The sequence below is a fragment of the Ranitomeya variabilis genome, chromosome 2 (assembly GCF_051348905.1).
Source record: "Ranitomeya variabilis isolate aRanVar5 chromosome 2, aRanVar5.hap1, whole genome shotgun sequence".
NCBI lineage: Eukaryota > Metazoa > Chordata > Amphibia > Anura > Dendrobatidae > Ranitomeya > Ranitomeya variabilis.
In genome coordinates this window covers 123,199,256-123,225,279 of record NC_135233.1, presented here as the reverse complement: position 1 = coordinate 123,225,279, position 26,024 = coordinate 123,199,256, and the positions used below count along the sequence as shown (strand labels likewise).

Genomic DNA, 26,024 nt, shown 5'->3' with positions numbered 1-26,024 from the left:
GCATCACAAGGTATGCAAGTCAGGTGTCAGATCAGTGGCACAAAGCCATTTAACACCTTTAATACCATACCTCAGTGCCCACTTTGATGCCCATTTTTGTGCCAGCCTTCTAATATTTTTATCTGTTTTTATGTGTATTCACAAGAGGGCACATGACCGCATAATATTATATACTTAGAATGGTTTATTTTTATTGAAAAACCTGAAAAAAACAGAAAATAAAAAATAGCCGAATAAGAAACTGAACGAATAAGAAACCAACTTCAGCATCGTGAAGAGATAGGGGCTCATCCACACGGCACGATAATCGCACTCACCGCCGTAGCGTCCTCCATAACTGCTTTTCTCCTCTCGGCTATCTGTCCTGAGTGTTCAATGAATGCACGTTCAGGACTGACATTCCTTCCTGGGCATGTATACACTCCCCTTCTCGGCATGTAGTCACTCCCCGCTGCTTTAATCACCCCCCTTTGCAGAAATGAAGACGCCCTGAAATTTCTGGGCATAGTAACGCCCCCCTCCCTTTGTCACGCCCCCTCCCTCACTATTGTGGTTTTAACCAGGCCCCCAGGTGCCATACTCACGCCCCTCCCTGAAATTTTCAGGCATGTTGACGCCCAGAGCTCCTCTTCTCTCCACCCTGCATCTTCAGCTGTTGCTTGGCCGTGATTGGTCAGTTTGCGCCACGTGACTCCGTAGCCTCGCCCATCCCTACTATCTACGACATGCCGACAATTTTCAGAACACCTGGCTGCTTATTGGTCTGGTCTTATTGCTCTGAACTCACAACACGCCCCCTCCCGATAGGACACGCCCCGGAAATGACGTCACACCTGGAAGGAGCCCATACACTCTAGCATTTACCTCCCAGGCTCTGGAGGTCTCAGCCGACGTATTAAATAAAACACTTCCGGTTCAGCTCCTTCCTTCCGGTGTGTCCGCCATCAGACTGTACAGGTACGTGCCTAGCAGCGGCTGGTAAGATCTGTGTAATATCTCTGCCATCCTTTTCCTGAGCGGCCGCATGTCAGTGTGCTTAGGTGGGGCGCGTCCCCGGGGGTCTGGGTGTGCGTTATCTCCTCTCGGGGGCCGTGTCTACGGGGGTCTGGGTGTGCGTTATCTCCTGGCGGGGGCCATGTGTACGGGGGTCTGGGTGTGCGTTAGCTCCTGGCGGGGGCCGTGTGTACGGGTGTCTGGGTGTGCGTTATCTCCTCTCGGGGGCCGTGTGTACGGGGGTCTGGGTGTGCGTTATCTCCAGGCGGGGGCTGTGTGTACGGGGGTCTGGGTGTGCGTTATCTCCTCTCGGGGGCCGTGTGTACGGGTGTCTGGGTGTGCGTTATCTCCTGGCGGGGGCAGTGTGTACGTGGGTCTGGGTGTGCGTTATCTCCTGGCGGGGGCCATGTGTACGGGGGTCTGGGTGTGCGTTAGCTCCTGGCGGGGGCCGTGTGTACGGGGGTCTGGGTGTGCGTTATCTCCTCTCGGGGGCCGTGTGTACGGGGGTCTGGGTGTGCGTTATCTCCTGGCGGGGGCCGTGTGTACGGGGGTCTGGGTGTGCGTTATCTCCTGGCGGGGGCCGTGTGTACGGGGGTCTGGGTGTGCGTTATCTCCTGGCGGGGGCAGTGTGTACGGGGGTCTGGGTGTGCGTTATCTCCTGGCGGGGGCCGTGTGTACGGGGGTCTGGGTGTGCGTTATCTCCTGGCGGGGGCCGTGTGTACGGGGGTCTGGGTGTGCGTTATCTCCTGGCGGGGGCCGTGTGTACGGGGGTCTGGGTGTGCGTTATCTCCTGGCGGGGGCAGTGTGTACGGGGGTCTGGGTGTGCGTTATCTCCTGGCGGGGGCCGTGTGTACGGGGGTCTGGGTGTGTGTTAGCTCCTCTCGGGGGCCGTGTGTACGGGGGTCTGGGTGTGCGTTAGCTCCTGGCGGGGGCCGTGTGTCCGGGGGTCTGGGTGTGCGTTAGCTCCTGGCGGGGGCCGTGTATACGGGGGTCTGGGTGTGCGTTAGCTCCTGGCGGGGGCCGTGTGTACGGCGCTCTGTTGGTGCTGGCTCTCCTTTGGGGCCCGTCCTCCCCGCCGTGTCTGCACGCTGTGTGTGATTCTCGGAGTCGTCCTTTTTCCTGTAATTCCCATTAATGGAGGCCCGCCGTCCTTTCTGCATCCTCCTGTGTCCAGCGTGGTCTCCCGCCTATAGTGCTGGGGTCCTGGCTCTGCATCAGACGAGGGGAGCAGCAGTGGGGACTCTGTGCTGGACCCAAGGAGGGGGAGGAAAGCTCAGTCTGTTTTTACTAATGAAGCGTTTAGGAAAAGCTTTACTGAAATGGGACAACCCCTTTTAATGCACCACTCTATAGTGTGGTTTTTTTTTGTTTTTTTTCTGCTCTGGAGTGACGTGTAATTGTAAGTCTCCGGTCACCTTCCGGCTGCTTCCCCTATTACCGCCCCTGCTCCAGTCCTGCAGCGCCAGCTTGTGCCTGTAACTTCTGACTGGTCCTATGTCACACACTCTCAATACCAGTCTGGGAGCCAGAACGAGGATCTCCTAGAGATGTAGTGACAAGTGACCTCTGCGCAGCTCCATGGAACGGTGGAGTTGCCAGTAGGTCGTTTTTCACCAGAGACTTATGGGACGCTGGAAAAAGGTGAGGTTGGGTGTAAACGATCCGGAGCTAGCAGTGCATGTTCACTGTGTCCATAGCGCTGCCGTCTATTGAGCGCAGGTGATTCCTCTGTGATTACTGAACCGTGCGGATTCACCGCGTCCAATACATTGTATGGTTGAAATGCAAGAGAAGTCGACATGCTGCGGTCCGGAAAGACGTGCCACGTGTGCGTCTCCACGGGTGAGCTTAGCGCGTCTGTGGACACATAGTGGACATGTGACTTCTTGAAATCCCATCCACTATGCTGCAACATCTGGACGCTGCGGGTTTGATGCTGTACGCAGCGTCCAACCCGCAACGATTACTGACTGTGGGCACATGCCCTTAAGGGGATGACAGGAGAGTGAGTTCATTTAAAGTACTTCTCCAGCTGTGCAATAAACCGCTGGAGTGGTGCTTTGGGAATGAAACCTTTATAGAAAAATCATGCTTGTAACACTGTGCGCTAAAAGCCTGTTGGATGTGAATTAATGGAGTTGTCAGGTCTTTATGTTAATTTAATACAAAATCTCAAGTGATGGAAGTTAATAATTTTCACCTATGGCCATGCTGGCTGTAGCAATCACTGTCTGTGGTGGTCACCTCAGTGGTTGTGTGCGACCACAGGGATGTTGCAGGGGATCGGTGAGGTTACCCATTGTTTATTCCATTGTGCTTTGAGTGAGATTCTGGAGGCTGAGCTGCCCTCTAATTACCAACTGTCACAATGATGGTTGCAGAGCAGTGCGAATTGGAACATAACCCTTTAAATCCAATGCGATCATTTATCTGCAGAAATCTTGCATTGATTCGCAGCATTCCGGTCCATCATCTCACTGCTGGAAGGGAGCCCTGTAAATCTCCTTGCTTTTGATTAGCTAGGCTGATGCATCAACATTGTGTCATGACACACACGGCTAATCAAAGGAGGAGTTAAGAAAATTCACTGGCCTCCTGTCCAGTGTTCAGATGACAGACATGGTGGATGGGCTTGGAGTCCTGCAAATAAATTCTCCATCTCTAAATGCTTATTACATTTGTGTATTATATTTTTTTATACCCATTTGTAGAACCAATATGTAGTTTTGTAGTGTGCTTATGTTCTATACTACACTGAGATTTGCTTATGTGCTATATGTAAAATCTCTTCTTCATTTTCAGAATGGCTATCAGGTATCCTATGGCTGTGGGCCTTAATAAAGGCCATAAAGTAACTAAGAATGTTGCAAAGATCAGACACTCCCGCAGGAGAGGGGTGAGTATAAATGTTGAATAGTTCCTTTGTTCACCCTTTCCCCAGCACATTGCAATTAATGCTGTAAAGGGTCTTGTCTAGTCATATTTTAGCATACTAATGTTTTTTCAGTTCTGGAATGGCGCTTTATATGCAAGTCCCCTTCTTCGATCACCTTGTGGCGGTTTTACCTTTTACCAATGCTGCTCCAGTCCTGCAGTGCCAGCTTGTGCCTGGTCAGAAGTGAGAAGCTGTTTCACACACTCTCAATGCAAGTCTGAGAGCCAGAAGAGGCTCATAAAGAAATGTATTGAAAAGTGACCTCTGTGCAGCTCCATGAAACACTGGAGTTGCCGGCAGGTCATTTTTTTTCCAGAGACTGACTGGAGCAATGTTGGAAAAGTGTAGGGCCGTGTGCCCATGATCCGGAAGTAGCAACGCTATGGACACATCACATGTTCACTGTGTCCAAATCCCTACCATCTATTGAACGCAGGTGAATCCGCATGTGTTCACTGAATCGTGCCGATTCCGCGCTTCCAATACATTCTATTGGTGACATTTATGTTGCTAAGATTAGAGTCTACACCTTCCTCCCGATATTAAAGGTGTTGTCCAACACTTAAACATTGGCCTATTAGAATGTCATCAATGTGATCATCAATAAGTGATTGGTGGGGGAGCGACGCCCAGCATCTCCCCACCAATAAGTTTTCCCAGTGTCGGCAGAGGCCAGAACTGCTCGGTTGACAGGATGGTGGCTGTGTACTGCATATCTGCCCCCTATTGATTTCAATAGGTGACACAAGCAATACCTGGCTGTGGCCACTATACAATCATAGCAGTTCTGGCCCCCACCAACACCGTGAACAGCTGATCTGCGAGAGTGTTGGGTGTCGCGCCCCGATCAGACATTGATGAGCCATGCTAGCTATAGACCATCAATGTTTAATTCCTGGGCAACCTCTAAGCTACAGGGAGTTTTTTTTTTCCAATAGCCATACTATTGGCATGTTCTGCACAATTCCTACCTGCCTTGTACCTGCACACAACGCATATGCCATACATCTCCATTGGCCACTATGGTCTCAGCAGTTGCCAAGTATCATCTTGGTAACTGCTGAGCATTTGTATACAGTGGAATGTCTTCACTGCACAGGAAAGTGCGTCCTGCTGTTCTTTCCTGTGCATGAAGCATAACAAAGAGGTATATCAGACTGTATGGCATAATGTTAATCTACTGGTGTCTGCATGTGGTTGGCACTGCAGCTCAGTCCCATTTTAATTTGCTTAAGGCCCTTATATGTACTGTGGATGTTAGTCAAATTCTTGAAAGGCAAGGATTTATTAATGTAAGCTCTTATCACCGAGAACCATTATAAATACCATGTTCTGTAATGTTTTTCTTGTAGCGCCTGACAAAGCACACCAAATTTGTCCGTGACATGATTCGTGAAGTTTGTGGCTTTGCTCCTTATGAGAGACGTGCCATGGAGTTGCTGAAGGTGTCCAAGGATAAAAGAGCTCTTAAGTTCATTAAGAAAAGGGTATGTGGTATGATCCATATTTTAGTTGACATGTGTGGTTGCATGTGGTGTTTTTGGAGGGAATTTACTAGTGCTGGTTCATATATTAAGTGAGCTGGAGTATTTGCCTAATTTATTAAGAGACTTGCATCTCTCAATAAACTTTGATGGTCTAGTGCCAGCAGGGCTGTGGAGTCAGTAAGCCAAACCTCCAACTCCTCCATATCTCTGACTTCAGACTTTGACCCCACAGCACTGCCTTACTACTGAGCATGTACATAGAGTGCATCACAGATTCATCTCTACAGCCCTGGTCACTACTGAGCATGTACATAAAGTGCAGCACAGATTCATCTCCACAGCCCTGGTCACTACTGAGCATGTACATAGAGTGCAGCACAGATTCATCTCCACAGCCCTGGTCACTACTGAGCATGTACATACACTATGTTCCAAATTATTATGCAAATGACATTTTTCTGATTTTCCTAAATGGTTGGTGCAAATGAGTCGGTCTAATAAAAGTAATCACCTGTTAGAGTATACATCGAATTTTATTGAATAAACCTCCCAATGATAACAGTATAATCTCCAAAATGAATAAAAACGTAAAATGCACTGTTCCAAATTATTAGGCACAGTAGAATATGTTTGATATGTTTTAAAGAACTGAAAATGCTCATTTGTGGAATTTGCAGCATTAGGAGGTCACATTCACTGAACAAAAAAGCTATTTAACTCCAAAACCTCCTAACAGGCCAAGTTACATGTTACCATAGGAACCCTTCTTTGATATCACCTTCACAATTCCTGCATCCATTGAGTTTCTGCTTGTATTTTTTTGCATGAAGTCAGAATAGCCTCCCAGAGCTGCTGTTTTGATGTGAACTGCCTCCCACCCTCATAGGTCTTTTGCTTGATGATACTCCAAAGGTTCTCGATAGGGTTGAGGTCAGGGGAAGATGGTGGCCACACCATGAGTTCATCTCCTTTTATGCCCATAGCAGCCAATGAGTCAGAGGTTTTCTTTGCAGCATGAGATGGTGCATTGTCATGTATGAAGATGATTTTGCTCCTGAAGGCACGTTTCTGCTTTTTATACCATTGAGGAAAGTTGTCAGTCAGAAACTCTATATACTTTGCAGAGGTCATTTTCACACCTTCAGGAACTTTAAAGGCCCCTACCAGCTTTTTCTCCATGATTCCGGCCCAAAACATGACTCCTCCACCTCCTTGCTGTTGTTGCAGCCTTGTTGGGACATGGTGGCCATCCACCAACCATCCACTACTCCATCCATTTGGACCATCCAGGGTTGCTCAACACTTATCAGTAAACAAGACTGTTTGGAAATTAGTCTTCATGTATGTGTGGGCCCAATGCAACCATTTCTGCTTGTGAACACTGTTTAAGGGTGGCCGAATAGTAGGTTTATGCACCACAGGAAGCCTTTGAAAGGAGCCTACACCTTGAGGTACGAGGGACTCGAGGCACCATCAGCTTCAAATATCTGTTTGCTGCTTTGTAATGGCTTTTTAGCAGCTGCTCTCTTAATCCGATGAACTTGCCTGGCAGAAATCTTCCTCATCATGCCTTTATCAGCACAAACACATCTGTGCTCAGATACAGCCACAAATCTCTTAAGGGTATGTGTCCACATTCAGGATTGCATCAGGATTTGGTCAGGATTTTTCATCATTATTTGTAAGCCAAAACCAAACCAGGAGTGGATCAATTAGAGGAAAAGTATAATAGAAACATATGCTCCACTTCTGCATTTATCACCCACTCCTGGTTTTGGCTTACAAATACTGATGAAAAATCCTGACCAAATCCTGATGCAATCCTGAACGTGGACACATACCCTAACAGTACGATGATCACGCTTAAGTTTTTTGGGAAATTTCTAATGTTTTCATCCCTTCACCAAGGCATTGCACTATTTGATGCTTTTTAGCAGCAGAGAGATCCTTTTTCTTTCCCATGTTACTTGAAAACTGTGACCTGCTTAATAATGTGGAACATCATTTTTAAGTAGTTTTCCTTTAATTAGAATCACCTGGAAAGCTAATTATCCCATGTGTTTAAGATTGATTTCAGTGATCCATTGAGCCCTGAGACACAATACCATCCACGAGTTTATTTGAAAAACAAAACAATTAAATCTTTATCACACTTAAATCCAATTTGCATAATAATTTGGAACACAGTGTAAAGTGCAGCACAGATTCATCTCCACTAAAAGCCGAGATCCTACGATCAGGAACAGAACAGACATTTATGGGACATTTCATAACTTTCCCAAATTCGTATGAAAACATTTACAGCAAATCCTGCACTGAACTACTGAACCCAATTTTATTTATTTTCGGAGTCTGTCCATTTTATACTGACACTACAACTCATCCGACTCCACGTCTCCCAACTCCATAGCCCTGAGTGCCAGTAAGAGAAATTTACACTAGCTAAGCACTTTCGTAGGGGTTTTTAATAAAATTGACACTGCTGTAAATTGTGGTGAATTTGTCAGGATTTGAGACAGCAGTCTTTCAGCTTTTCAAAATGTGGTGTAAGGGGGCCAAATATTTTGCATCTGATAGTGGTATTTGGATATAGGATGTTGACATGATAGCAGAACTGAGAATACATATTGATGGCTAACTTCAGCAATGCAAACACCTGCTCTGAGCTGTATGAAGTAATGTGCAGTACTTCATGTATGGATTTTAACAACACTATTGAGCCACCTTTCTCTTTGTTTTTAGATTGGAACTCACATTCGGGCCAAGAGAAAGAGAGAAGAACTCAGCAATGTGCTGGCTGCAATGAGAAAGGCTGCTGCCAAGAAAGATTAAGCTGTAAAAGTTCTGCCCAAATAAATATTTCCCAAAAACAAACACCTTTATCAGTGTTTGTTGTGCAACCAATTGGTGTGGTGTGCAGTTGTCTGATAAAAATGTATATCACTGGGGAAACGATTGAAACTGCCCATAGAAGCCAATCACACAACAGCTTTCATTTCTTTTATATACCAAAAATGTGCTAAAAAAAGAGAGCAATATAAGCTAAGATCTCCATATTTAAATAAATAATTGGTAACCATATTGAAACCCTAATAAGGTATGTATCTCAAGAGATCATAGAATGACCAGAGGAAGTGAATACAATAAACAATTCAAATTTTATTGAACATGTATAAATACAATTAAAGGACAAGAGTGTATGGGTAGAATATAGCCAAAATACATACACGCTGGCGCCATACAAGATGACATCAGTAGGCGCCAGAATGTAGAAAAATAGGTAGACGCTTCCCAAGAACCACGGCCGCACATACAATATTATGAGAGACAAGGAATACAAATGGTCTGCAATGTATAAAGAACAGAATCGTATTAAATGGGACAAAAGAGATATCATTAAATTCTCTATTTAACATGCCTGATTAGACTGCACATTTGTCAGTTAAACTGGAAAGCTGTATGCTTCACTGAGTGCTGTCAGGATATGTGACCATGTGAGCAAATGACTTCGGATAATTAATTTACTTGTGTCCGGTAAGAGACAATGCTCTCTATCTAAAATGGACGTCCGTATCAAAGATAGATCAGTCATAATAATAAATTCCGTTGCTTTACCTTGTGACATGATACTCTGTATGCCGCCGTGTCTATGGGACACGCTAAGCCCCGACGCGCGTTTCACCTCCTACGGCTTCGTCAGGAGGCGTGGTTAAAAGATAGGGGTCATGGGTATAAGTATATGACTGAAGGGGCTAATCAGCGAATCGACGCGCTGCTGCCCGCGATGCCCCGCCCCGTGGGGGAGAGGCCCGGCGCGTGACGCAGACAATGGGAAGGAGGACTTCCGTCATCACTTCCCATCACCGCGGTAACGAGCACGGGCCGCCCCCAAAACTGGACGGGTGCAGCGCGCGAGCAGAGCGCGTCTGCGTCAGGAGATGTGTGCAATTGGATTGAGCTGGTTCCCGGATGTCGGTAGTAAAAGGTAAAAAGGTAGCACCATAGTAAGGGCAACTCAAATCAGCTGACACATGGGTGCCGGCCAGGCGCAGCGCACAAACATACTGTAGTGCGTCGGTGCCAAGGGATGTGTACGATTGGGAAAAGTTGTTTACCGAATGTTAGTGGTAAGAAGTACATAAGCAGCACTATAATGAGAGCCGCTCAGGTCAGCTGACGCACGGGTGCCGGCCGTAAACAGCATGCAGATACTAACATAATGAAAACATAAAAAAAATTAGATAAAGGTTTTTTAACAATAAAGTATCACAAAAAATAATGATAGATAAATAAGTAAACGAAAATATAACTATGAATGAGAAAAATGTATTTATCCATGTTAAGATAGGGTAATTATATACTGTCCGTAGTCATACTACCACTACCACAAACCATAACAGTTAGGAACATCTAAGCTTATAAATATAACAATAGCATACTTTACAGGTGTCACATAGACCACAGAATAGCAATAAACGTTATGTAAACTCGATGTTACTATAGGTCCAGGCCTCTTAGTAGCGTTCATTAAATACATCAGGAACTCAAGATGTTCTTTCAAATTGGTCCAATAGCGATGATGTTCATGGCTAAATCACCGAAACAGGAAAGGCAATATGCTTGATAATAAGACAGGATAACATCTAGAAAATCAAAACAAACAGTAAATATCAGAAAATAAAAACAACATAATCCATGACCCAAATAAAATTAGCACACAAATAGATGTTTAAAGAAAGGGCTTGAAGCTGATGGCCTCATTAAGGCCATTAGGTGTCATGGTGTCAAGGATCACTATCCACCGTGTTTCTTTCTGCATAAGTTTTTAAGATTCCCTCCCCGAATGCCCATATACACGTGATTGATACCGCGGGCTATAAGTCCCTTTGGATTGCATTGATGGACATCTCGGAAGTGCTTTGGGATAGTTTTTAAAAGGTGTGGTTCTAGGCATTCTGCTGCGTTTTTGATGTCTCTTATATGCTCTTGGATCCGAATTTTGAATGCTCTGGTCGTCATGCCAATATAAATAAGGCCACAGGGGCAACTTATGTGATATACTACTGCTTCTTGTATTGCATGTGATGTACTATTTTGTATATCTTGTCACCCTTTGAGTTTGAAAATTCCTTTGTCCTGATAATGTTACGGCATGCAGAGCAGTTTCCACAAGGGAAACATCCCCAAGGTGGTCCTTTGCTGTTGATTAAAAAGGGATTGCTTTTGGGAGGTATGTAGTGACTTCTGCATAATGTATCGCCTAAAGTCTGGGATTTACGCCATGTAATGGAAGGATAGGGCGTGAGTTGTTTTTGTAGGTCTCTATCGGTTAGTAAGATTGGCCAATGCTTTTTAAAGATACGATTGATCTCCATCCAGTTTGAATTGAATTTAGTAATAAATCTTGGCCGTGTATCTGTCAGTGTGATTTGGTTTCGAGGGGGTTTTGACAGAAGATGTAGTCTGTCTTCTTGCAAAGCGCGAGAATAACCCCTTATTATGTCCTTAGATGGATATCCTCTATTTTACTCTTCGCCACGACAGCACCCCACTGGAGAGAGGGATCCGCCCCGCAGGAACAGGAAACCTACCGAGAAATAAAAGGGGGCGGTCCGCCTCTCCTCAGTTTAGGTTTCCTGTTCCTGCGGGAATGTACAGGAACAACAGGACTACACGGCATACCTGGGCTAGCATGCCGCCTGCGCGGTATCCATGAGAACGGCAGGGGCTGCGGCTCAGAAGCAGCGTCGGGGGAGTTCCGTTAGACGGCTCCCTCCTCGTCTGAAGGAGCACGCAGACGGCCGGGGAAGGCCGCCTGGCATCATCTGCGGTGGCGGTACGGCAGTAAGAGGAAGCCGGCTGGAGGTAAGAGAGCGGCTGCACTCCTATTGCGGTCCGATGCGGAAATCCCGGACCGCACATGCGCCGACCGCCGCAATACAGGCTACCCCGGAAATGGATGGTGGACTTCCGGGGCGCCTAGGCCGGATCTAGGGCGGGGGAGCCAGCGCCGATCTGTGCATGCGCACTGCAAAAAAAAAAAAAAATGGGCGCACTATTTAAACCGCACATGAACGGTAATACGGCGATGCAGAGATGTCATCCCCAGGTGCCATGGACCCCACAGCTCGAGATCCAGTACCCCCCGCCAAAGATCACCCCAGAGGATCCTCGGAGACCACTCGTAAAAGCGACGGATCCAGAACAGGATCTCGGCCTTCTGATCCGGTATTATTTGCTTCACTGGGTGAGTTTGTGAACTCTGCCTATTAAGCTGACGTTGTCTCCCTACTTCTCTCTTTTCTCTTTCTCTACTTATTACGCTTAGTCCAAAAAGCGACAAAAAACGAAGCATAAGGAATGTGCCTTGTGTAGCCAGCCCCTTCCAGACTCATACCCCAAAAAACTTTGCAAGGACTGTTTTAAGGAAACAACACAGGGAGCAGCAGTGTCCATTACGGACTTACGGGCCATTATTAGGGAGGAACTAAAAAATATGGCCCAGGACAAACCACGTAGTACTAAGTCCAAAACACCGACACCTGTGTCAGACTCCGATAGTGACCAACCTGTACTGTCAGACGCCTCCCTATCATCATGTTCATCATCATCCTCATCAGAGATCGAGGGACGCTCATGTTTTCCCTTAGTGTGGACAACTTGGTAAAGTCAATTCAAAATACCATGGGGTGTGAGGAAACTAAGGGTGCGCAAACCACGCAGGACAATGTTCGCGGGTTTGGCAGAGAGAAAGAGGAGATGTTTTCCAGTTATACCAGCAGTGAAAGCATTAATTAAAAGAGAGTGGGAGAAGCAGGATGAGAGAAGCTTTCTACCCTCAGCGTCAAAACGAAAATATCCGTTTAGTGACGAGGAGCTTCTTACATGGACCAAAGTCCCTAAGGTCGACACAGCTGTAGCCTCTACCTCTAAGCAATCCACTCTACCTGTGGAGGATGCGGGACTACTGGTCGATCCTTTGGATCGTAAGGCTGAATCATCCCTTAAACGTTCTTGGGAAGCGGCTACAGGAATATTCAAACCTGCAGTAGTCAGCACTTGCGCTGCCCGGTCAATGATCATCTGGATTGATCAGTTAGACCAGCAAATTGAAAATAAAAGTTCAAGAGCAAAACTACGGGCGGCCATCCCCTTAATACGAGGAGCAGCGGCCTTTATGGCAGACGCTTCCGCCGACTCACTCCGTTTGGCAGCAAGATCTGCAGGCCTCGTGAATAACGTAAGACGAGCGCTATGGATGAAAAGCTGGAAAGGGGACGCGCAATCTAAATCTAAAATATGCGCAATCCCATGTGAGGGTGAGTACCTCTTTGGTAAAACCTTAGACGAAATACTCAAAAAGGCAAAGGACAGGAAGAAAGCCTTTCCTGATTCCTCTATTCCCTTTTACAGGAGAGCCTTTAAAAGGAGACCGTTTGGCAAAAGGAGGCAAACGGATAGGTCTACAACATGGACCGCTAAAGACGACAAGCAGAGAGGTACCATGTTTAGAAGACCAAACCCCCCAAAAGACAACAAATACTGAGGATATACCAGTTGGGGGCAGACTGAAGTTTTTCACCACTCAATGGGAAAAAATAACATCTAGCTCGTGGGTTTTAAATATAATCCGAGATGGAATTAAACTAAAATTCTCTCGTGTTCCCCACGAGTCTTATATTATAACATCCCTCAGCTCGCCTATACAACAACAGGCTCTAGAGCTTGAAATTCAAACCCTATTATCAAAACGGGTCTTAGTCCAAGTTCCGGTGGGACAGGAAGGTAGGGGATTCTACTCTCCCTTATTCCTAATTTCCAAGCCCGACGGTTCTTTCAGGACAATCATAAACCTTAAAAAACTCAATTCATTTATTGAAAACTATACATTTAAGATGGAATCCATTAGGTCCACTATAAAACTCCTCTTTCCAAACTGTATGATGGGGGGGCATTGATCTAAAAGATGCTTGCTATCATCTCCCTATTCATGACAGATACCAAAAATTCCTCAGGGTGGCGGTAATAATCAACAACGAGATTCGTCATTTCCAGTATGTGGCCTTGCCCTTCAGCCTTTCAACAGCTCCGAGGATCTTCACCAAGATAATGCTAGAGGTGATGGCCTACCTTCGCCAGAAGGAAACGTTATCCCTATCTGGATGACTTTTTGGTAATAGGAAATTCAGTTACTCAATGTACTGATCGTTTAGCTTACGCAATTTCCTCTCTACAGGACTTGGGCTGGATCATCAATACCAACAAATCCAGACTCACTCCGCTTTCCCGTCAGGCGTTCTTGGGGTTCCATCTAAACTCCATATCTCAAAAGTGTCTTCTGCCTCAGGTAAAGATACTACTGATCAGACACAAAGTCCTAGCCGCGATAAATAATCCACGTATATCCCTAAGACAAGCTATGTCTTTACTAGGGTCTCTTATCTCTTGTATACCTGCAGTAAGATGGGCTCAATACCATACTCGAACACTACAACATCAAATTTTACAAGATAGACGGTTATTTGGTCACCTAAATGCAAAAATAACCTTATCTCAGGAGGTTTTGTCTTCCTTAGCGTGGTGGCTAGACTCAAATCATTTGATGAGTGGTGTTCCATGGGTAATAACGCCATCTCATACCATAACCACTGACGCCAGTCCTCATGGATGGGGCGCTCATATGGGGAATGATTTTTGCCAAGGGTTATGGAACATGGAGGAAAGCTGCAGCTCCTCTAACGTTAAAGAACTAAATGCAGTAAAATACGCCTTATACCATTTCCACCCACAGCTTCGGGGGAAAGACGTCCGAATCCTTTCCGACAACACCACCACAGTGGCGTATCTAAACAGGCAAGGAGGCACGCGATCAGAGACTCTGATGTCTTCTACTACAGAAATCTTGAATCTAGCAGAAAGTCGCCTAACATCCCTTACTGCGCTGCACATAAGAGGAGAAAACAATCAGCAGGACTTCTTAAGTCGACACACCTTGAGACAAGGGGAGTGGTGCCTAAACCAGCAGATTTTTCTGGACATAATATCCCTATGGGGCCGTCCTCAAATAGATCTCTTCGCCACAAGAAGAAACAGAAAAGTCCGGAGGTTTGCCTCCTTGTCTCCAGCGGATCATCCGGACATTCTGGACGCTCTCCAAGCCCCTTGGCAGTTCAGTCTGGCGTACGCTTTTCCTCCGATCATATTACTACCCCAATCATATGCAAAATCAGAAGGAGCAAAAGTGATACTGATAGCTCCATTCTGGCCCAAGAGACCATGGCTCTCGTGGCTACAAACCATGTCGGTCTCAGATCCTTGGGTCCTCCCCTCAACACCCTACCTTCTCTTCCAGGGTCCGTTTTTCCACCCTCAGGTGGACAATCTCCATCTGACGGCCTGGAATTTGAGAGGCAGATGCTAAAATCAAGGGGGTTCTCGGAGGGATTGATTGACACTCCTCCAAAGTAGAAAACCTTCCACTACAAGAATCTATGCAAGAATATGGAAAAAATTCCTACAATTCCATACATCTTCAAACACGTCAGAAATTCCGATACAGTCTATCCTGGAATTTCTTCAAAAAGGGAGAGAACTAGGTTTATCTGTAAACACCTTAAAGGTTCATGTTTCAGCACTAGGAGCCCTCTATGGCCATAATATTGCGGGAGATAGATGGGTATCCCGATTTATTACAGCCTGCGAACGGATAAATCCAGTTAATATACCTAGAATTCCTCCCTGGGATCTAAATTTAGTTTTACAAGCCCTAACAGACTCTCCATTTGAACCAATAGATTCAATACCAATCAAAAGCCTATCACTAAAAACGGCCCTATTGGTAGCACTGACTTCAGCTAGGAGAATCAGTGACATCCAAGCTCTCTCTGTAGATCCACCTTTCCTGTTAACCTTTCAGGATAAGTTGATCCTTAAACCAGACCCTTCCTTCCTTCCTTCCCAAAGTAGCAAAGAAATTCCATAGGTCTCAGGAAATAATTTTTCCCACTTTCTTCAGTAATCCCTCCACTCCTGAAGAACAGAAGTACCACACTCTAGATGTTAAAAGAGTAGTGTTAAAATACATTGAAAGGACCAGTAGCTGGCGACAGTGTAGGGCTCTGTTTATTTCCTTCCAGGGTCACAAGAAGGGTCATGGAGTAACAAAAAGCACCTTATCCCGGTGGATCAGAGAGTCTATCAGACTGGCTTATTCCGCGAGGAAAGAAAACCCTCCGGAAGGCATAACAGCGCACTCTACCAGAGCTATGGCATCCTCCTGGGCAGAAAGGGGAGAGGTCCCAATTGAGACTATATGTAAGGCCGCAACTTGGTCAAATCCCTCTACCTTCTATAATCACTATAGGCTTGACCTATCGTCAACTTCTGACCTAGACTTTGGCAGGACTGTCCTCCGCACGGTGGTTCCCCCCCCTAGGTGATGGTCTCTGAAAGATCTCCAGTGGGGTGCTGTCGTGGCGAAGAGTAAAAAGCCGGATTACTCACCGGTAATGCTCTTTTAGTGAGTCCACGACAGCACCCTCTTACATCCCTCCCTAGATTAATATAGTACATACTATTGAGTAAAAATTCTTTTAATCATAAGCAAATAAGTTTGAAAAATGAAATAAATGATTTGCCTAATACTGGCGGTCCTCCGGGTACTCTGAAATCAAAACTGAGGAGGAGAGGCGGACCGCCCCCTTTTATTTCTCGGTAGGTTTCCTGTTCCTGCGGGGCGGATCCCTCTCTCCAGTGGGGTGCTGTCGTGGACTCACTAAAAGAGCATTACCGGTGAGTAATCCGGCTTTTTTTGAACCTCCATTCTAAATCTTTAGCTTGTCTATGAAACGTCATATCATTGGAGCAGATGCGACGAGCTCTTAAAAATTGTCCCGTAGGGATGGAGCTTTTAAGTTTTGGTGGGTGTGAGGATGAGAAGTGCAGCAACGTATTCGTTGCTGTGGCTTTTCTGAAAATATCAGTACAGACACTACCGTCCTCAAATTTGGTGATTTGTAGATCAAGAAAATAAATTGTGGTTTGGCTAAATTTCCAAGTCATTTTGATATTTAGTGGGTTATTGTTGAGGCCAAGGAACTGCTCGAGCCGCGACGTGGAGCCCTGCCAGATAAAAAGTACATCATCGATGTACCGCAGCCACGAGACAACGGAACTGTGTCCAGGTGTGTCAAGGACTGTATCCCTCTCCCACAGCCCCAGGAAAAGATTAGCATATGAGGGCGCACAAGACGTCCCCATTGCTGTTCCCCGGAGCTGTAGGAAGGGGCGGTGCTTGAACACAAAGTAATTATGAGTGAGTATATAATGTAATAAATCAAGTATAAACTGGATCAATTTGGGATCCAAATTAGTCATTTTAAGGAAAAATTGAACAGCCCGTATCCCGTGGCTGTGGTCAATCGACGTGTATAGGGACTCCACGTCGCAGGTCACCAGCCACATGTCCTCCTCCAAATTAAGGCCCTCCAGCCTTCTCAGTACGTCTGTAGTGTCTTTGACGAAAGACGGTTAAGTTTCTACGCATTTTTGCAGATAGAAATCAATGAATCTACATGCAGGCTCACAAAGACCCCCAATGCCCGAGACAATAGGTCTCCCTGGTGGGCATAGGGGGTCTTTGTGAACTTTAGGAAGTATATAAAAAGTGGGGACTACCGGAAATTCTGGTAACAAGGCCTCTCCCATTTTATTATTGATGGTGTTGTACTCCATTCCCTCATCCAATAGATGAGTGAGTTGGCGTTTAAAAGTTATAGTGGGTAATGCAGAGGTGTCACACTGCATTCCTCAAGGGCCGCCAACAGGTAATGTTTTCAGGATTTCCTTAGCATTCCACAAGGTGCTGGAATCATTCTGTGCAGGTGATTAAGTTATCACCTGTGCAATACAAGGAAATCCTGGAAACATGACCTTTTGGCGGCCCTCGAGGAATGCAGTTTGACACCTCTGGGGTAATGCGTCAAGTTTACGATAATAATCTTTATTGTTGAGTTGTTTAAACACCTCCGCCTCGTACATTTTTACAGGCCGAATGACAATATTGCCCCCCCTTTTTTAGGTTTATAGTTCTCTTTATTATATTGTGTCTACAGACTCCCTTACAGGTTTCATGGACTACAAAAAACGGGACAAAACCTGGGTGACACAACTCGGGGCGGTATTAGGTGAGAAGCAGCTGATTGACAGAGAAAAACCAGATGTAAAGGAGTTGAAGCTGAAAATTAGGGAACTCCTGAAAAAGAGGATAAAAACCTGGTGGAACAAAGCCGCCCTAGAAAATTACCTACAAAAGGACATCATACCTAGGGGATTACGTATTCAACTCTTTCCCACACTAAATGTAGAAGACTCTTCCTTTACCAGTAAATGGGAGGAAGCCCTCTCTAAATGCTCACGTACACTACTAGAGCTTTTAATTGGCTCGGATAAAAGGACACTAGAAAACATAGAGAAGGAGATCGAATCAATACGTGATAAACTTCAGGAAACTCTCCAGTGACGAATATAACAAGTTTGATTCCTCACTGGAAACGGATCTTTCCAAGTGGGAATCAGAAATTCAATGTAATAGAACTAAGAAATATTTACAAGATCTGGAGGATTACCAACTAAAACAAGTATATTGCTGGTGTAAGAAACCATCAAGAGCTCAATCTAGATCACACTCCATTTCTAGCTTTTCCACCACATCAGAAGGAACAGGTGGAGACTATTTTTTAGGGGGGAAAAAATGGACCCACACAAAGTGGCGGTCCGATAGCAACCCATCCTCAAAACCAATATACACCAGCCATACAACGAAAAAAGCATTCATACAACATGAGGAAACACAAGGAGAAGAGACCTTAAAGGTAATAAACCTCTCATTATATACTATCACCCGCTCAGAAAGAGGTCCTCTCTAGAGGCCTCTCTTTTTCACCGGTGGAGGGATCTCATAGGTTTACGCTCCTAAAAGACCTGGAGCTTTTTGCCCGCAAATTGATACTCAAAAAATACTTTTCATCTCAAACTGACCCTTCGATGTCGGCGACAGATTTGCAGACATTAAACGATCTAGAATCTCTTGAACCTGAGAATGAACAGATAGAGACCCTCCCGGTCCCAGTACATCTCCATAGACAGTCACAGTTTTTTCCCCCCTTGTCGGCATGTCCCTCAGTGGAGATCTTTGTCAAATTGATAAAAGATGATATCAGCAAACTGGATTCTGGGATATATTAACCAAAGCATGCAGTCTAGATCACGTGAAGTCAATATTGCCCTTTACTCCTCTTTGGTCAGATCTCATCTGGAATACTGTGTCCAGTTTTGGGCACCACATTTTAAAAAAGACATCAACAAACTGGAGCAAGTTCAGAGAAGAGCGACCAGAATGGTGACCGGTCTGCAAACCATGTCCTATGAGGAACGTTTACAGGATTTGGAAATGTTTAGCTTGATAAAAGTAGACTGAGAGGAGACTTAATTGCTGTCTACAAATATCTCAAGGGCTGTCACATTGTAGAAGGATCATCTTTATTCTCATTTGCACAAGAAAAGACTAGAAGCAATGGGATGAAACTGAATGGGAGGAGACACAGATTAGATATTAGAAAACATTTTTTGACGGGGTGATCAATGAGTGGAACAGACTGCCACGAGAGGTGGTGAGTAGGGTTGAGCGAAACGGATCGTTCATTTTCATAAGTTGCCGACTTTTAGCAAAGTCGGCGTCTCATGAAACCCGACCCGATCCCTGTGTGGGGTCGGCCATGCGGTACGCGATCTTGGCGCCAAAGTCGCGTTTCGTATGACGCGTTTAGCGCCATTTTTTCAGCCAATGAAGGAGTGTGGGCAGAGTGATGACATAGGGTTAGGGGCGTGCACGGCTATCATCATTTTATCGCTTGTGCGCAGTAGGGATTTGCAATGTGTAACACGAGATTTTCTATGCTGGGACGGAGGGGAGAGAGAGAGAGGAATAAAAAAAAAATACCCATTGACGTGCATAGGATTTCGTGTTCCGGCCGATCCTCGACTTTTCGCAGTAATCGGCCGATTTCGCCCGACTCGATTTTTCAAAAAGTCGGGTTTCGCGAAACATGACTCGACCCTAAAAAAGTCAAAGTCGCTCAACCCTAGTGGTGAGTTCTCCGTCAATGGAAGTCTTCAAACAGAGGCTGGACAGATATCTGTCTGGGATGATTTAGTGACTCCTGCTTTGAGCAGGGGGTTGGACCAGATGACCAAGGAGGTCCCTTCCAACTCTAACATTCTATGATTCTATGAAATATGGGTGTTTACGTGCAAGTTGTTTAAAAAATGTCAATGATTAAGGGGATGTTTGTCTCAATGGATTTATTGAATTTTTGATGGGAAGAAAGGCTATATGTTTTGAATAATGTTTACATGTAATGTGATTTGTAAAATTTTATGATCACATTATCAGCGATTGATGTACATTTCTAGAGTAAGATACTCTACTAAAGTGGCATAACTTCTCATGAATTTGACAACAATCATAGCCACGGCCTGTCCAGCATATATCCCACCCAAGCTATGCCTATATTGGCGTAGCTGGCCAGGACTAGTATGTAAAGGGCAAATGTCACTGTTTTTTTTTTTTAAACTTAATAAAGTGTTTTATGCCAGAATTCTGGTGTACACCCCTTAATGAATCAAGGTTTTTGCTTTGGTGATTTGAAGCCAACATTAACACTTGCAAAGATGACATTTATCTTAATGAGTACAAAAACATCAAAGTTAAAAAGTAATTACACTTCTTTGTTTTCATTAATCAACAGTGCAAGTGAAGATAAGAAACTTTGTATTATATTTTATCAGATATAGATCATTTTTGTCTTCTGCACTGAAAAACCTGCATCCTCAAAACTGCTTGAACCTGTCTACAAATCTGTTTGCAGTGGGGGATCAAATTACATCTTCCGGCTTTAAAGGGGACCTGTTACTAAATCAAAAGTAGCCTGTGCTTTTCCTGCTGCTCCCTTGAGTACTCAGAATATTTTTTCTGATATGTTTTTTTATGCATTGCTACTTTTTATTTATTTTACCAACAGGGCTTTACTCACAGGATAATACAGAGCAGCTTAAAGACGTGCCCCTAAAGTGTGTTGTGAGCTACACCCTTTTAGTAAACACCTTAAAATTAGCACTAGCAATGAGCGCCCATATCTTTGGAATAGTATCGCGGATTAAAAAAAAAAAAATCAGCATTCGGAGGGGAGCAGCAGGAATAAAATAAGAGCAAAAACTGGTCACTTTTGAGCTAGTGACAGGTCCTCTTTAAGTCTATAGATCGGGTAATTGGAAGATAATAAAGGCAGAAGGGGAAATTGCTGTGGCTTCCCTTGAAGATTTTTAATATGAAAATCCTCACATAGTTTTTGTAGATTTCCGAGGTTGTAGCCTAATCCTGGCCCTAAAGGACCTAAATAAGGTAGGAGATAATGGTTGGCGGTGTTGTAATAGTTTTTGCTTCAAGGCCTAGTTGCTTCCGGGTATTTCTGTTGTCATCTGCTAGGAACCATTATATGTCCGGTGCCTAATACAACAGCAAGAAGTTCAAAAGAAAAAAAAAATCTGCTTAATGAAAAATATATACAGTACATAATTTTATTTTCACCCTACATATGGAAGGTTGCTGGGAAATTCTGTATGGAAGAAAAGGGAAGGTAAGAAATAGAGTATTGGTGTCATAGAAATGCCCAAATAATTGCCCAAATTACTTGAAAATTATTGCGCAAAAAAAAGGGCTTAAAGTAAACATAACTGTGCCTTACAGTATACAAATTTATTCCGTCATACCCTATTAATGCTTGTAGATTCAGCATTTATCATTTCAATAAAGAAAGATTTGCCATAAATAGCTCTATAACGAGTTACATGGCAAGCTATCATGAAGGACTTGTAGATTAGGTACTTACTACTATTATACTATGGTAGGGATGTTGCAGGTTTCTATTCTTTTGGAGACTCCAGGTCAGGTGCATTTTTTGCCCATGCTATAATCCAGATAAGCATGGTACGCTGGTTTGTTTGCTTTTCCTGTAGAAATAATCACATATTTTCTAGTAAGGATATATATCTGAAAATTATAGAAATTATCTTTTCAATGCTAATTTCAGTATAGTACCTTATGGATGCAAAGAAACCTGTAGAGTTAAGCTTATCCTCCATTTATTATGCCTGAAAATCACACTTTAAAATATATGCTTGGAACATATAAGTAGGGGAAATATCCAGCTATACAATTACTAACATCTCAAGGGATTTATAGTCCTTAATACACAGCGGCATTTTTAAATAAATTGGCCTCAAATATGTCCCATTGTGGATGTTGTAATTATTAGGGAATACGTAGCTTCTGTTATAACCTGATTGATTTCCCATTTTGTAGTTTATCTACTATAATGTTTAATCTCTTGCTTCATTGAGATCAGGGACAGACATACTACTTTAGCATATTGATTGTGATATCACATGGCAGCACAAGCCTCATTCATACAAAATAAAGACACAACAACATTTTGTGGAATAAAATTGGCCGTGATGTTTATTCTTGGGTAACTTTATAACAAAACAGCATAATACCAAGTGAACGATTAGTATAAATGTCCAAACACTCCAAAACTCCATTAAACAATCCGCCCAGAGACTGGGTGATTTTCCCAAGAGCCTCCACTCAAAGAGTTGAGGCCCCCCAAAAAACACACAGCCATTTTTCCACAATATTTTGTAAATTCAGATTAAAAATATCGAGACCAATGTTAGATAAATGAATCATATCCTGGCGATAAAGCCCAGGTAAGAAGCCTTCAAGGTCATCGTGCCTAAAGGAAAATCCGTTAACTAGTGGTAAGAATTTCTCCATGTCTTTATTAACCCGCTTACGAATTTTGTCCAGAAATCTGAATTCTGGTGTATTCCACATAAGCCTAGGAACAATCTCAGAAAAAACAAAACCCGGATAAGGAAAAGATTGTCTAAGATTCACAATATCAGAACGCATAATGGCTAGCAAATCCAGGGTTTTTAATTTCCCAAGATCATTCCCGCCCGCATGAAACACTACCAGATCCGGGAATGGAAACTGTTTAAAAATTTTTTTTAATTCTAAAACCAAATTAAACCATCTTAAACCACGAACTCCATGCCAGAAGATCTGCACCTTAGAAAGTTTGAAGGACAAATTTTCAGAATAGCATCGTTGTAAAGCTGTCTTCTGGGCCCAATAAATAAAAGAGTGTACGATGACCCAAATTATGAATGGACCTGAAATTGAAATAGAGATTAGTCATCATATAAATCATGGCGAACATATAATTTAAACCTCCCTGACTCCCATCTTCCTATTTGCCTGATTTGAGAATCGCAAAGGCCGGCCTTAGAAGCTTCAGTAGCAGCTCCAATTCTAAAGGAATGAGATGTGATTCTAAGATGTTGTTTCCCTAACACTCTCAAACAGCTCTTTAAAATAAAGTTAAATTGAAAAACTAGCTGGTGAACCATCCTTATGCAAAAATAAAGGACCTTCCGTTTTAGGTCTAACAAGCCACCACCTTTTAATGCTTAAGACTGGACAAATAATAGGGTCAGAAAAAGAAACAATCTTCAAACTTGATCCCCTGGCCAATTGATCAGTTTTAGATCTTCTAATTGATAAAACAATAAAATCGTCATAGACCTTTAAGTCTGAGATCATCAATCCAGAGGGCTGAGATTTCTTACAAGATACCAATTCTCCTATCCGGAGGGCCCCAAAAAATGACAGGCAAAATGCTGCAGAAAATAATAAAACCTCATCCGAGTTTAAACAAACTTGGCTTAAGGCCGAGCAAAGGTCCTTTAAAAGTGGAAAAGAAATCGGGCGTCTGTTGTCAGGCTGAAAACTACCCTTCTTGAAGCCTTTCAAAAATTGCTTAATTTGAAAAAGGGAAGCCAAAGATGGTTCACCGAAAAGTCTAAGAAAAAATGAAACACCAGCTAAATATTTGGTTACAGCAGAATACGATAGGCCTTGAACATTTAAAGACTCCGCAAATTTCAAACCAGAAATGGGGCTAGCTACCTTGGGATTGAAAGCATTTAAGCTACAAAAATTAAGCCACAATTTCCATGCAGCCGAATAACTGGCCCATGATCTTACGGATAAGGAATTTTGATTAAAATGAGGGATCAAATTGGAATCACTTCCCAAATATACTGGGGGCATGGCGTCTCATCCGGGTCCGCATCACCTGCAAATGAGAAATCGACCAATGACGTTCACAGAGGGCATCGGTTGCAGAGCTCCATTTGCTTTTGCCAGAATTTACTTTCAGCCAAATGTTGAATTTAAGGCACACCAAGACCAGTTGTCTTAAAATGCTCCAGTTTCTTTGATAAAATGTAAAACTTTAATCCATCATATAAAATAGTAGAGGACACACTCCTGGGACAATGCCATATCACAAGTGAAGAAAGCTACGCGTTTCGACCATACGGTCTTTGTCACAGCTGATCTGCTCAGCAGTCCATCTGGTATAAGAAGGACTGACCTACCAATGGAAAGGTAAAGCAAAAAAAAAAAAAAAAAAGGAGCTCACCTGACCAACAGTACTTTGAATCTGTTTGTGATTCAAAGTACTGTTGGTCAGGTGAGCTCCTTTTTTTTTTCTTTTTTTTTTGCTTTACCTTTCCATTGGTAGGTCAGTCCTTCTTATACCAGATGGACTGCTGAGCAGATCAGCTGTGACAAAGACCGTATGATCGAAACGCGTAGCTTTCTTCACTTGTGATATGGCATTGTCCCAGGAGTGTGTCCTCTACTATTTTATATGATGGATTAAAGTTTTACATTTTATCAAAGAAGCTGGAACATTTTTCTCTTTTACTTGGATTTGCATCACGTCGAGTCAGGACGAAGTTCCGTGCTTCTTGCATATATCGGTGAGCTGGCTTTTTTTCTTTCTTTGTACTTAGTCTTAAAATGCTAGCAGCCCATTTGTTTTTCTATGATAATGTGTTAACGGAAAGAATCACACCTTGGTCCATAGATAGATGACTTATTCTCGAGTTTTGCATAAATGACCCCCATAAGGCAACGGCTACAAAAATGGAAAAAATTTCCAAAACCATCGTATTCTTAGTTACCCTGCTGACAACCCATGAATTAGGCCATTGCTGAGAGATCCAATGTGATGGAAAAAAATACCGCAACCGGAAAAACTTTGCACTGAAAAAACAAACGGAAAAGAACCAGAGGAAACAAAAGGGGATTGCCAGAAGATTTACCATTAAAATTAGAAAGGAAAGAAAGCCAAATTTTGGCATCCTCCTTTAAATCCGAACTGATTCTAATATGGGAGTTTGGGGATGAAAAACCTCTGGTAGCATCATAAAGGCACCGGGAAAATGCACGGCCAATTGGTATAATCCTTAAGGCAAAATTCAATAAACCCAATAAAGACTAATTCTTTTAGGGTAATTTTCTTTTTAGTGAGAAAATTATTCAAAGCAGCACGCAATTTAATAATTTTCTCCTCAGGAAGCCTACATTTCATTGTAGAAGAATCTAAAGTGATCCCCAAAAATTCAATAACTTTAGATGGCAGAACAGTTTTTTCATCAGCGATTGGGACACCAAAATACCTGCACATGCCAATAAAAATATTCAGCGTATGCAGACACTTTGAAGAGGAAGGGAGACCTATAAAAAGGAAGTCATCAAGGTAGTGTAATATACCAACATCCGAAGATTGCGAGACCAAAACTCAGTGTAAAAAAAGAGGAGAAGCTCTCAAAATAAAAACAGGATAGAGAAAAACCCATGGGAAGACATTTATCAAAGAAAAAATTATTCTCAAAATGAAAACCCAATGAAGAAAATCCGTCAGGGTGCACTGGAAGAAGCCTAAAAGCGGATTTAATGTCAGATTTTGACATTAAAGCCCTGCGACCAAAATGTCTTAGTATGTCAATTGCCACATCAAAGGATGAGTAGGTTACCGAACAAGTCGCTTTATCTACCTCATCATTTAATGAAGCACCAAGAGGATATGACAGGTCATGAATAAGGCGAAAAGAACCAGCCTCTTTCTTAGGCTACTTTCACACTAGCGTCGTACTCGGCCCGTCGCAGAGCGTCGGGCCGACGTACCGACGCTAGCAGTGAATGCGCCGCAGTTTTTCCATGCATCCGCTGCCCCATTGTGAGGTGCAGGGAGGTGGGGGCGGAGTTCCGGCCGCGCATGCGCGGTCGGAAATGGCGGTCCGTCGGGAGCAAAAAACGTTACAAGCAACGTTTTTTGCAGCCGACGGTCCGCCACAACACGAGCAACCGTCGCACGACGGTTGCGACGTGTGTCAATGCGCCGCAAATGCGTCGCTAATGTTAGTCAATGGGAAAAAAACGCATCCTGCAAGCACTTTTGCAGGATGCGTTTTTTTGCCAAAACGACGCATTGCGACGTATTGAAAAAAATGCTAGTGTGAAAGTACCCTTAGGGACTACGCCCAATGGGGAAATTCTGAAATTAGGAAAAGGGGGTGAAGCAAAAGGACCAGCTACCCTACCTAACACCAATTCACTCTAACTTTTTTCTTTG

The 26,024-nt window shown here is 43.8% G+C and overlaps 1 protein-coding gene and 1 long non-coding RNA gene across 4 annotated transcripts in view; one reads left to right on the top strand and one right to left on the bottom strand.

Annotated features, from left to right (window-relative positions):
- The first annotated feature begins 814 nt into the window (after positions 1-814).
- On the top strand, positions 815-8,319 carry LOC143804638 (large ribosomal subunit protein eL36). Its single transcript, XM_077282915.1, has 4 exons — positions 815-957; positions 3,796-3,889; positions 5,281-5,415; positions 8,158-8,319. Exons 2-4 carry the CDS (start codon positions 3,797-3,799, stop codon positions 8,245-8,247), a joined length of 318 nt encoding a protein of 105 aa, XP_077139030.1. The 5' UTR covers positions 815-957; position 3,796; the 3' UTR covers positions 8,248-8,319.
- Positions 8,320-9,548: 1,229 nt separating this feature from the next.
- The window catches only part of LOC143804639 (uncharacterized), a 254,962-nt gene continuing 238,486 nt past the window's right edge, over positions 9,549-26,024 (bottom strand). For 2 of the 3 annotated variants that reach the window (XR_013221070.1, XR_013221069.1), the window contains 2 exons: positions 21,363-21,483; positions 9,549-10,058 (listed from right to left, as the gene is read on the bottom strand). This is a non-coding gene — a long non-coding RNA (uncharacterized LOC143804639). Of the gene's footprint in view, positions 10,059-21,362; positions 21,484-22,606; positions 22,711-26,024 lie in introns of all 3 variants that reach the window. The other variant, XR_013221071.1, reaches the window with a different exon arrangement.